The sequence below is a fragment of the Adiantum capillus-veneris genome, chromosome 25, assembly GCF_014529385.1.
Source record: "Adiantum capillus-veneris isolate H3 chromosome 25, ASM1452938v2, whole genome shotgun sequence".
NCBI classification, from domain to species: Eukaryota; Viridiplantae; Streptophyta; class Polypodiopsida; order Polypodiales; family Pteridaceae; genus Adiantum; species Adiantum capillus-veneris.
In genome coordinates this window covers 134,858,487-134,871,486 of record NC_140955.1, presented here as the reverse complement: position 1 = coordinate 134,871,486, position 13,000 = coordinate 134,858,487, and the positions used below count along the sequence as shown (strand labels likewise).

Below are 13,000 nucleotides of genomic sequence, written 5' to 3'. Positions count from 1 at the left end.
ACTTAGATTAGATGCATATCCTCTGGTTGCACACAGATGACCATCAGATTTCCATCAAAACCCATCAGGAGCATTTTTACAGTGCATAGACCTATTTCCCTATTTTTGACATTTTTCACTTATTATTTTTTAATGACTTTTGTTGGGAACCGGGTAGGGCAAATTCCATAAGATAATATATAAGGAAACCAGGGCTAGCATTCCACAGCAGAAGAGGCAACAAGAGCATTGCTCAACAGGAAACTTCTCAAGTAAGAACTTCCAAGAACCCTGGCGTTTTCACCATTGAAGGCCTGGCGTTTTTCAGCTTTATGACCAGCCTTTTCATCAGCCACTTCCCTCGCCAGAAGCCCTCTCATTAGCGCCTGTTTCAACAGTAAGACAGCATGTCACGTGACACATCCAACCCTATGTGTCCATGGACAAGCTACAGCATGATCAGGGTTCAGTCAATCCAGTCAATCTAGATTTAGAAGTGATCTGGCACTTTTGTGAGTCTATTCGTAGACCGTGCATGCCCAGTCACTTAGTGTAGATGCATATCCTCTGGTTGCACACAGCATGATCATCAGTATTCCCTTCAGAATCCATCAAATTCAGTCAGGGGAATTTTCCAGTGCATTTAGCCTATTTTCCCTATTTTTGACATTTTTCACTTATTATTTTTAAGTGACTTTCCAACAAAAGTAGGTAGGGCAATTTTGCTAAGTTTGTATATAAGCAAACCCAAGTAAGCACTAAATGGCAGAAGAGGCAGCAGGAGCTCCCGGCTCAACAGGCATCTTCTCAGCAAGAACCCCGCAGTACCCCCAAGCCTTCACGATTTCCCTCTCCAAGCCCTAGCGTTTTTGGTCTTCATCAGCACCCCTTCGAGTCTTGGCGTTTTTCAACTTTGCTACCATCGCCAACCTCCCCAGTCAGCCAGTGTTTTTTCTAACGCCACCAGCCCTGCTAGCGTTTTCATTTTCAGCCTTAAGTGCAGCAAATGCAGCAGCGTTTTCAGCCTTAAGAACAGCAGCACATTCAGCCCTAAGCACCTGCAGATACCCCCATTTTCAGCCTCCCAAAAACGCAACAAACCAGCGTTCTTTAGCAGTTTGAATCAGCCCCGAAATTCAGCAGATAGAAGACCACAGATTTCAGCCCTAAAGTCGTCGTCGTCATCCCCGTCGTCGTCACCGGCATAGTCCCAAGTTGCATCGGTCCATTGCATCGTCATTGTACCACTTTGTGCAATCAATAAGTAGACCACTCTCGCCGACGAGAGTGGGGCCTTCGGAGGAGGGTTTTACGTCTCTGGTGTCGTATCTCTCTTCTCTCTCTCTATCTCTCAGTCTCATACACTTACACGCATAGTGTCCATTCACTTTGTTTGTAATCATAGCATTCTCTCATTAAGAACGGAAGGCTCTACCTTCCATAAGAATGAAAAGGAACCTTGAGCACAGTTCGGAGCACTCATCTTGAGCAAAGCGCAAACAATCATTCCGTTGCACCTAACATTGGTATAAAAGCTTTGCCAGTGTTCTGTATCACTCAAGGAAAGAACCACAAGAATTTTTTTTGCTTGTTGCGGTCGCACGAACCCAAGTTCGCTTGGGCATGTCGATTCCTAATCGTGTTTGTTGAAGAGTGACAGGAATCCCAGGAAAGAAGGGCTTGTCCAGCCTCCCCTTGTGTCTCTTTTCACTCATTGAGAGCGGACAGTGCACTTAGCGGCCGGCCAATCGACGTGAGGTGGGAAAAAGCAACCTTGGTGTGAGCGCAAGGCCGCCAAGGGGTGTGCCGCGGAAAAGAGTAGAACTCGAGTGAAGAGAAGATCCTTCTCAAACGCGATTTGCAAGCAAAAGAAAACCTCAAGATCCTCAAGAACCCAAGACCCTCAAGAACCCAAGTTCCTCGTGGACTCAAGGACCAAAGATCATAGTGCATGGTCGTCACCCGAAGCGGAATGGATACTTCGCATACAGGTGATGAGCATGAGAGAGGCGACGAAGAATTTTCCCCACCAGGAGACTTTTTCGACCCTCCCCCTTCGCCATCTACGCCACCAAGTGTACCAAACCCTATGGAGGCAATGGTCAAGCAGATGATGGCCATGATGGACAAACAAGAAGTAAATCGCCTTGTTAAGGACCGCGAGCAAGAAGTAAATCACCTTGCTTTAGAACACGAGCGCGACGCACGCAAAGAAAGAAAACAACAAAGAAAGGCGGAAGAGACAGCACGAAGCGCGGCCTTGGAGATTGAGCGTGAGGCTCAACGAGAACTACGCACTCAAGAATTGATTTGACAAGTACTTGCCTCGAAGACCAAACCACCCAAAGATCGTGGGAGTTCCTCAAGTGGTGCAAGCCACGATGCAGATTCCAACCATCCAGTCACAGAGAAGTTGACTTTCAGTAAGTATGACGGTAAGATGGATGCTACGGTTATTCATTCTTGGTTGCATCAATTTAATGCTTATTTTGCGACAACTAAGAAGACAGGAAATAGCAAAGTTTTGACGGCAGCTATGTACCTTGCCGGTGATGCCATCAATTGGTACCATGCATGGCAAGAGGCACAGCTAGCCGCGCACCTAGAGGAAGCCGACGAATTCACGCCCCTTTCCTTCAATTGGGCTGATTCCAAGACAAGCTCAAGGCGCGGTTTATGCCACCTTAGTACCTCGCACGATTGAAGGACGATTGGCACGCTCTCAAGCAAAATGGTATGCCTGTTATGTCTTTTTCTAATCGTGTTTTGCAGCTAGGTACTCAATTACGCAAGTCGGATGATGAACGCAAAGAGGCATTCCTTTATGGATTGGACGAGTATATCAAGTACGATGTTGAGGTGCTCGATTCAATCGATCTCAACAAGGCGGTAGCGATTGCTCTCGCACAGGAGATGAAGCACAACAAGGAAAAGCCTAAGGAGAACAAGACTTCCACAAGTACCTCGCAGACTTCTCAGAACCCTCATAACGGTAAGAACGGTAAGACTGGTAAGAATGGTAACTCTTCTAACCAATCTTCCAACAGTCTCTCAGAAAAGAATTCTTCCAATGAATCTAAGGGTAAGGCTAACACAATTGCTAAACCTAAGCTTACTCCAGATGAAAAGGTAGCACAAGGAATTGTAGGAGGATACATCACGTCGGAAGAGCAAAGCACTTATTCTAAGGAAGGTCGTTGTTTTCATTGTCACATTAAGGGTCACATAAAAAGAACATGTCCTAAGCTTGAATTGAATGAATCTAAAGAATCCACAGAACCCACTTCCTCTGTCAATGCAATTAGTGATAACACGAGTGTGCCCCAAGTTTCTCATGACCCTCCCATTGATGATTCTCTCATTAAATGTTATGGTCGTACGTCGGGGCAGCATTTTGTCATATTGTTTGACCCAGGTAGTATACATGATGTGATCAGTCCCTCTCTTGTTGAGAGAGCCCGCCTCGAAGTTAGTCAGAGATCTCCTATCGAGGTCTCTTGTTTTATTCCCGGTATGGACGCTCTCATCACGGAGGAGTGCCTTGATGTGTTATTTGCAATTCAAAAAGCTGCCTTCACTAGAAGATTTGTTGTTTCTCCTCTCTCAGGATGTGATATGATTTTGGGCATTCGATGGTTTCGTGATAATAACCCTCTCATTGATTTTGAGGCTAACACTTTCACTCTCAATGCCAAAAGTGATTCTCCCATTGTCATTCATGGAGAGGACATTGTTCCATTCTCCATCTCTCATTGCTAATATGCAGGACAAGATTGAAAGGATTCAGGAGAAGGAGACTCTCTCAGTCTCTTTTTCTCCAAAGCATGACACACAAGATTTGCATGATTGTGAAAAGCATGATGATTTGATTGACAATGGTCAGCATGATGATTTGGATGATAAAGACAAGTATGATGTTTTGCATGATCAAGATGTGATTTCTCACAAGCATGATGAGTTGCATGAAAAGAATGTGATTGTTCACAAGAAGGATAATGTGTTAGTTGATGCTTTTTCTAGCGTAGCTAACCTCGTTGTAGATTTGATCAATCACGAAGAACCGATTTTGGCTTTCGAGTCGAGGTCCAAAGAACCCCCACAGGACGATTCGATCAATCACGAAGGATCGATCTTGGCTCTCGAGCCTAGGTCCAACGAACCCTCACAGGGAGTATTATGTGTTCGCATGATTGATACGCACGCATTGTTCGAGTGTTTCATTCGTGATCGTTTCCTGTATTTTAGTCAGCATCTTTAAGTGATCCCTTTTTTTAGGCATGACATATTGTACGTTGAGCACGTTTCATCCATGAATGAGCACGAATGTATACAGATTGTTCATGAAAAGCTGAAAAGTATGCATTCAAGGAAGTCACATTCCATGTCTCTTCCTTGGCATGACACAGTTTCCGAACGAGCACATGAAAGTATGAGCACCAAGAATGGGCATTTCCGTTGTGAATTGCCACATTTGATTGCTTTAGATCATAAGAGAAAGATTCGATCTCATTGTTTGCATGTGTTTGATGAACGGGTTGTCACTCCGTCTCTATGTTCATCTACATTGCATACACAGTCTTTAGCGAAGACAAGATTTTTTCCACTCACTTTACATAGAATGGGTATGTTCATGGTTTTGTGTCGGAAATGGGTTCAGGAATTTTCAGCCATGAAGATTCTTGAAGAAGAAAGAAGCATGACTCTATACGAAGTTGAAGCATTGAAGAAGCCACACAAGACTTTGTGTCGCTTTCGACGCGGCCCAAAGAAGCAAGCGTTGCAGACCTTTATGAAGTTCAAGTATCGCACGACCCACACATCAGAGTGGGCCGGCGAAGAGTCCCTTCCAAGATTCCGGATGCTATTGGCGATCTCCCTCGACGCTATACAGTTCGGTACCAGTACCTCACTTTGAAAAGGAGGGGATGTCACGTGACACATCCAACCCTATGTGTTCGTGGACAAGCTACAGCATGATCAGGGTTCAGTCAGTCCAGTCAATCTAGATTTAGAAGTGATCTGGCACTTTTGTGAGTCTATTCGTAGACCGTGCATGCCCAGTCACTTAGTGTAGATGCATATCCTCTGGTTGCACACAGCATGATCATCAGTATTCCCTTCAGAATCCATCAGATTCAGTCAGAGGAATTTTCCAGTGCATTTAGCCTATTTTCCCTATTTTTGACATTTTTCACTTATTATTTTTAAGTGACTTTCCAACAAAAGTAGGTAGGGCAATTTTGCTAAGTTTGTATATAAGCAAACCCAAGTTAGCACTAAATGGCAGAAGAGGCAGCAAGAGCTCCCCGCTCAACAGGCATCTTCTCAGCAAGAACCCCACAGTACCCCCAAGCCTTCGCGATTTCCCTCTCCAAGCCCTAGCAATTTTGGTCTTCATCGGCACCCCTTTGAGCCTTGGCGTTTTTCAGCTTTGCTACCATCGCCAGCCTCCCCAGCCAGCCAGCATTTTTACTAACGCCACCAGCCCTGCCAGCGTTTTCATTTTCAGCCTTAAGTGCAGCAAATGCAGCAGTGTTTTCAGCCTTAAGAACAGCAGCAGATTCAGCCCTAAGCACCTGCAGATACCCCCATTTTCAGCCTCCCAAAAACGCAGCAAACCAGCATTTTTAGCAGTTTGAATCAGCTTCGAAATTCAGCAGATAAAAGACCACAAATTTCAGCCCTAAAGTCGTCGTCGTCACCGGCATAGTCCCAAGTTGCATCGGTCCATTGCATCGTCATTGTACCACTTTGTGCAATCAATAAGTAGACCACTCTCGCCGACGAGAGTGGGGCCTTTGGAGGAGGGTTTTACGTCTCTGGTGTCGTATCTCTCTTCTCTCTCTCTATCTCTCAGTCTCAAACAATCATTCCGCTGCACCTAACACAGCAACAAAGCCAGCTTTCAACAGATACGTCGTCGACACCGTCGTCTCCACGCATTGCATCATAGCCTCACGACTTGCATCGGCATCTTGTATCAGATTTGTGCAATCAATAGCATAGACTTCTCTCGCCACCGAGAGAAGGGCCTTCGGAGGAGGGTTTGACAACTTGTTTGGTGCCGTATTCTTCTCTCTCTATCTCTCAGACTCATGCACCTTCATTCACAGTGTTCACCACTTTGTTGGTGTCCATTGCACTCTCTCACTGAAGGAACGGAAGGCTCTAGCTTCCGTAAGTAAAAGGAAACCTTAAGCACAGTTCGGAGAACTCATCTTAAGCAAAGTTCAACATTCACTTCCACTGCACCTTACAATAAAAGGGTGCTTACCACACTAAATCATCTATGCCATGTATATATGGCATGCAATCGAGGACGGTTGCGATTTTAAGAGGGGGGTATGTCACGAGACTGTGATAACCATTATATATATTTGCTGGTTTCTTTCCCTTCATTTTTATCTAATTTCTGGGACCCTCTTGTTAAAATCACAAATGCCCGGACATTGCATGGCCAGTGTGAAACGATCGTTGGCCGAGAATTTCACCCGCAATAGGAAGGGCAAGTCGCCACTAGATAGTCGGGCCAGTCGGCACTAAAATCCGAGCCGTAAAAGGTTAGCCACGCTCAGTTCAAAGTCATTTAGGCCCCTCGATAGGACTTTTAAGTTGATGGATACTAGGAAATTAAACCAAAGGGAGTCAAAAGGACACTTGGCAGTAGGGGAGTTGCATGCAGGCCAACACACACTTTCCAGAAGCCTCATCCAAGAGGGGACGCCCATTTTTGAGTGGGGGCTGATTTTTGGACTTCATAAGTGTGCTACACAGTGTGGATGAGTAGTGAGTTCAAGTGCTCGCAGCTTTAAGGGAAATCTTGCCTTCTCCCTTGCTCTATGTAGCACGATCGTGTGGGTGAGTAGTGGGTGCAGGTGCTCACAGCTTTAAGGGAAAGCTTGCCTTCTCCCTTGCTCTATGTAGCGCGATGATTTTCTCTCACGCATCTCTCTCTCCCCTTTGCAAATATGGTAATGCCTCTCTAGTTGGGCTTCTCAGATGACCATGTATAGTTTTGGGGGTTTTATGCGTGTTTGCCAAGGCAAGAGCCTTCTATACAAGAACCGGATTAGCTAATTGGTAATCCCCTTCACGTACGTACAAACCCATCATGAAGGAATGCGAAAACGGAGAGTTTTCTCGCGTGAAAACTCGTCCAATTTACAAGGGAACTGTCCCATTGCATGCAGGAGCTTCTGAGACACGCGTAGACGTGTTTGCACCGCTGAAAATGATGCAAAACAAGGAATTACAGCCTACTATGTTTTTTTGCTGGTTTAGGGTTTTGCACCAAACTGCAAGGTAATGCCAGAGGAGCCTCGAGGAAGCCTTGGGTGCTTGTACAGGACAATTTAGAAAGATTTCTCGTTTAATTTAAGGGGCAAGTGACCCTACAGGTGCGGGAGCTCAAGGGCTACCTGTAGAAGTGATCAGCGCGCAATCGGAGCGCAAAACAGAGAATTACAGCTTGCTGCAATTTTTGCAAGTTTAGGGTTTTGGCTAGTTTTGATGATTACAGGTCCCAGGAGCTTCGAGGAAGCTACGAAATCACCACCAAACAGGTGTTTTGGTGCAAATTGGAGGCCAAAAACAGAGATTTCCGCGTGCTGCAATTTCTCGCCAAGTTTTGGAAAGTGCTCTAAAGTGCGTGGAAAGTCGCTATTTATTGGGATTTTGTCCGTGGAGACTTCTTCCGTAAAATCGGGTTAGAGTAGGGGAACTCCAACCCGATAAAAGTGGGACAGCTTGTAGAAGTTTGCAGGTTTTTCTAAAGTGTAATAAGAAAAAAGAAATACCGAATGTGTGTTTTATCCCCTTTCAAAACATGAGAGTGAGAGATTAATGACTCGGAAGGAATAATCTGCTCACAGCTCTCTCTCTAGCATGCTTCCGCGTGGAGATGTAGAGCAGTGATGCCACATTGTACTGAGTTTAAGCAATATAAAGAAAAACCGATGGTTTGGGGCCAGTACTCTCTTGGGGTGGAATTCCGCCACTCCTTGTCTCGTGTGCAATGTTTCTCTTTTAGTTTAGTTGTTTTGAAGCGTCTAAAGTATGTTCAGACTATGGAACGAGAAGAAGTTGGACAAATTAGAGAGATCGACATGCCCAAGTGGTCTAGGATTACGTACAATCTCAAAAAAGCAAAAAAAAATGTGGTTCTTTTATGGCGGCTTGATGGCCCTTAAGACATAGCGGTAGACGAGAGCCCGCCCGATGCGCAATGGACTAAGGTGAGAGTGTCTAATATCTGTAGGCAACAAGTATTAGTTTGGGGAAGAGACACAAAACTTCTTTGATAGAAATTTTAAGAGAGGCTCTTTAGGTTCTTTTCTTGATTGATGACACCGAACATTGCTAAAGAGCTCCAATATTAATGTAATGTGCAACGGTAGTGAGTTAAGGTGATAACTCAGGATGAGAGCTAAGTGCGTACTCAAGGTTTTTTTTACTTCATGAGAGAGATGTGCAATAGCCTATAGAGAGGAGAGGAAGATATTGCTAGTGAAGGTTTTGAGAGAGAGAGAGAGAGAGAGAGAGAGAGAGAGAGAGAGAAATGAAATGAAATATTAACGTCTTCAAAAAGCCAAAATGACCTACGAGACCAATCTGTTACAAAATAGTGAATCTGATACCATGTCTAGGTACAAAAAAACTAGAGACTAACGTTGGATGGGGTCCCAAACCCCCCTCCAAGGGCCCTCTCTCTATCGCTAGAGAGGTACAAAAGAGAGAGAGAGAGAGAGAGAGAGAGAGAGAGAGAGAGAAGACTAACGTTGGATGGGGTCCCAAACTCCCCTCCAAGGGCCCTCTCTCTATCGCTAGAAAGGTATTTGCTTTAGATCGCACAAATGCTGATACAATGGTCCTAGATGCTGAGATATTAATGGGATCTTGTTGTAGGTGCTTGGATCTGCAAGGCTAAGGATTGGAAATAGAAAACGCTAGGGTAACTGGCTTGGTTCTGCAACTTGACGAGGCTATGGGTTGATCTGCTATGGCTGATGTCGAGGATGGGCTGAAAACTGAAGACGCTGGCTGATTTGCTGCTTGGGCTGAAATCTGTTGTCGCTAGGGATGTCTAGGAACATGGCTCAAAACGCTGATGTACTTGCTGAAAAACACAAGGGATATGATAAGGTTCTGCTAGCAAAAACGCTTGAGGGCTAAGGGTATGATGGAAAAATGCCATGGCTGAAGTGCTAGTGAAAAACGCTAGGCGTGCTTTGCATCTTGCCTGAGATGCTAGTATTGGGTATTGACTGATGATTGAGAACGGTGACCCCCCGGGTCACCGTTATAGCTAATCAATGTTGGGTCGAGCGGAGTCACAAATGGAGCCCCACGACATTATACAATAATGCTAATATGTCACTTATTAATAAGTTCATGAACTACTAATAAGAGGTGCTTCGTATGCAGTGTCTACCTAGGCTTGGTAATAAGCTAAACTATGGAAACACTCCCAAGGGCCGCCCATACCTAGCAGACACTAGCGATGCCCATGTGCAACCAGAGGGTATGCAACTACTCTAGAGTGCTTAGATATGCATGTCTTGTGTACAAGCTCACAAGGGTGCCCATGTGCAACCAGAGGGTATGCAACTACTCTAGAGTGCTTAGATATGCATGTCTTGTGTACAAGCTCACAAGGGTGCCAGAACACTTCATAGGTTGTCCTAAACCCTAGAAGTAGGAGTTAGCTTGTCCACATGCACAAAGGTAGATCTGCACGTGACATCTCCCACATGCAAGCTTATTTACTCTACAAAAATTGTAAGAATGGAGATTATTGAAAAGTATCCCAAAAATTCCACATGCATACTTGTTTACTCTATGACAATTGTAAGAATGTAAAATATGGAAAAGTATGCTTTCTGCAATTGAAACAGCAGTTCAGATATATTTACACAAGGCGTAAAGATAAATCTTTTAGAATCTTTATAACTACCAAATCCTAATCCATTGACACACGCTTTATCCCACCAAAATCTAGGAAGTCATTATCTACTAATCAATAGCTTGTATGATCCATCCGCACAAAAAAGCTGCTATACTGAGACTTTTTATGGGTGCATTAATCTGTCAAGCAGCAGGGGGAATGACAGTGTACTTACAGCAAATATTTGAAAAAATCGCCGCCCATAAATTGATACTCTCCGCAAATACTGCAACATGACCGAGCACAAGATTCAGAAGGCCTGCTTATCTGGAAGCGTGCCTTCTTCAAACAGAAGGTGTGAACTTTAAAGACAACCTAAGCCAATTTTTTATAAAAACTAGTTTCAAAGACATGTCTGTAATATTCAAAATACTTATTTACATAAAGACATGCATTCTTCAATGAAAAAATAAAAATTTAACACACACATAAGTCATTTTAAAAGACATTCCTGTTGCAAGAAACATTTCTACATGGTTGTACAAGTATAGAATTACCAGAGCAAAGATTAAGACTACAAGCATCTGTGGTATGCCGATCTCCACACAAGATCCAATAACAGGAAACCCATAAGTGTAAAATGCCAAGCCAACAGCTGCTACGGTTGGTGTGACAACCACAGGGTTAATAAATCTGTGGAATCAAAACTATTCACGATGAGCAAGTTGAAGATACAAGCAATTGCTTCCTGAAAAGAAAAGTCAACAGAATTTCTCTAAAATGCTAAGAGAATATTATGAACCTGAGCACAAATGACATCAGACCACTGTATCCAAGAAAAGTTTGAAAGATGGAAGCAATGATGACAGCCCCTTGAAGCTCTCTCATCGTACGTTTAAATCTCTGCTAAAATTCGAATATGTCACCATAGCCCACGCAAAGAAATCACACATAACTACTCAGGAAATACTTTATGTGCATTCACAAACTAAAGCAAAGCAGTTTACATCTGTGCCTATACGTTGAAACTCTGTTGAGTTGATTATTGCTAGAGCAGGAGCTAGGTAGACAAAAGAAGCCCCTTGAATCAGAGGCAACCTTGAACCGAAGAAAGTATGCAATAAACTTGTTAGCCCGGTCACCATAAGGACTGTAGAGACCACACGAGCAGTATCTTCCTGCAAATTGAACATAATAAATGGCTGCTCTTACTGTAAGAAAGAACTCTACTAAACTTTAAATAACCTACATCAGTTCCACCCATTGCTGGGACTATTACTAGTGGAATGAGGACGATTGAACCAGCCATTGAAAGGTAATGTTGTGAGCCGTATAAGGTTGAGGTAACTGCACAAAGGAACAGCAGCACATGAACAAGCTTCAAACTTGGTAGCATCAAAATCAAAAGCTGAAGATACAGCACAGAGAAGTTGCAAGTTTTTCTAACGTACTACCGAGATCACTACCCTTTCCAACAAAAAAATAATAGGTACTAATTCCAAGTTTATCATCCTTTTGTTTTGGAAGTTGCAAAGGATGCATGGACTAGGAGTGAAAATACATGGTAAAAGCCACTTGTTGATGTTCCCACAGCCTATAGCACAACTTTTCCCGGTACTTTGTTGATATAACTAGACTATACATCAGGCATAGTTGAAGAGCATAATATATAGTCAAGAATGCTAATAAAGTCTGAAATGATACCCCCTGCTACTAATGCGCTTCTCTTCATAAATAGGCTCGAAAACTCTTAACTCTGTTCACAGGAGAAACAAGCTGCAAAGTCTAGCACCAGTTGACGTAATTGAAAACATGATGTTCAAAAACAGTAATGTTCAAAAAGAAACATAATATGAAAAGTGGATGCTAACCAAAGCCAGGATTCTCTCTTATCTCAAACTTCATGTGAGACTGCTTTGCCAGGAGCACATCCTCAGCATCTTGAGATGATGGCACAGCTTCTAGTTCAGTGATCCTCTGGATTTTGCGGGTCCCTCCATTAATATGCTGTGAATTGACAGGTTGGTGAGCACTGGGAGCCTTCTTGTCTATAGAAACTGCTACAGAAGGGGGAGGAGGAGGAGGAGGAGGTATGGCTACAAAGTCTGCAGGTTTCTGACTCGTGCTTTCTTTTGCCATGCTGACTTCTGAGCCAGCACCTGGTGGATTCTTGAGGCGAGTAAACTCAATCGAGCTGTGAAGACGTGTGTTTGCAGCATCGGGATTGTTAACATCCGCATCACTGGAAGAGCTATAGCCCTCACCAGAAACATAGCTCTTGTATCCTGTGCGCCTGGCCCATGATCTCAGTACTTTAGGGTTGTGGCCATGGTCTGGAGGTAAAGGTTCCATAACTAAGTGTTCGACTACAACTGTTCTGTTCTAATAGCGATTACATTGTTAAGCGCTCCAATAGCCATCTCTGTGTATCGGAATTGGATCTTTGAGTTGAAGAAAAACTTCTCCAAATTAAAAGCTCCCACAATTTGTCAGCTGCTGTTGCAAATAGGGAGAAAGGAACGTGACTGAGATGCTAGGCTCTCATAGAAAATCAGGAGGTAGCATACCGCTGTAATGTCGCTGTTTGGCTTGGAAAAATGCGCAAGTTGCATGAAAGCTTTGCAAGAAGCGATCTTTGAGCAGCGGCAGCTAAAAACCGGTTGAAATGAAGCCTGGCTATGGCGGGAAGATCTTCTGTAGAACGTGCAGGGTTTCCAAGTGCATCCGAGCTCGGGGCAGCAGTAGTTGCGACGGTAGGTAACGGGCCACCGAGAGATCTGCAGACTGCGGGAGTGTAATTTGTTTTTGTTCGACAGTTTCACACTCATCTCCGGACAGCCCAACCTCCAGCCATAATGTAGCATCAACACGTGAGCTACATCGATTGGTTACCACTCGCGATGTAACACACAAATGAAGAACTAAATGGGTGAAATATAGCCCATAATATATTCACATACAAATGTTTTTGACGGCTTTCATGCACCGATGGAGCATCTAAAAGCGAGCAATTGTTTTTTGTTATGAAGGGCCTTCTACATTTTAGAGGGTACTTCTAGAATGCCTATAGTAGCAAACAATGGCCCTCATGTGGATTTAGACATTGCTTTAGACTTTTGACAAGAGGACCTAGTTCTA

General features: G+C 43.9%; 1 protein-coding gene across 1 annotated transcript in view; it reads right to left on the bottom strand.

The window, feature by feature from the left end:
• LOC147425692 (nucleobase-ascorbate transporter 12-like) overlaps nucleotides 1-12,742 on the bottom strand; it is a 36,148-nt gene extending 23,406 nt beyond the window's left edge. Inside the window, exons 1-6 of the mRNA XM_086499381.1 lie at nucleotides 11,734-12,742; nucleotides 11,112-11,209; nucleotides 10,870-11,040; nucleotides 10,665-10,765; nucleotides 10,420-10,555; nucleotides 10,098-10,148 (exon numbers count right to left, since the gene is read on the bottom strand). Of these exons, the coding sequence (XP_086355507.1) occupies nucleotides 10,098-10,148; nucleotides 10,420-10,555; nucleotides 10,665-10,765; nucleotides 10,870-11,040; nucleotides 11,112-11,209; nucleotides 11,734-12,214 (1,038 nt within the window). The 5' untranslated portion in view covers nucleotides 12,215-12,742. The remainder of the gene's footprint in view (nucleotides 1-10,097; nucleotides 10,149-10,419; nucleotides 10,556-10,664; nucleotides 10,766-10,869; nucleotides 11,041-11,111; nucleotides 11,210-11,733) is intronic.
• Between the last annotated feature and the right edge of the window lie 258 nt (nucleotides 12,743-13,000).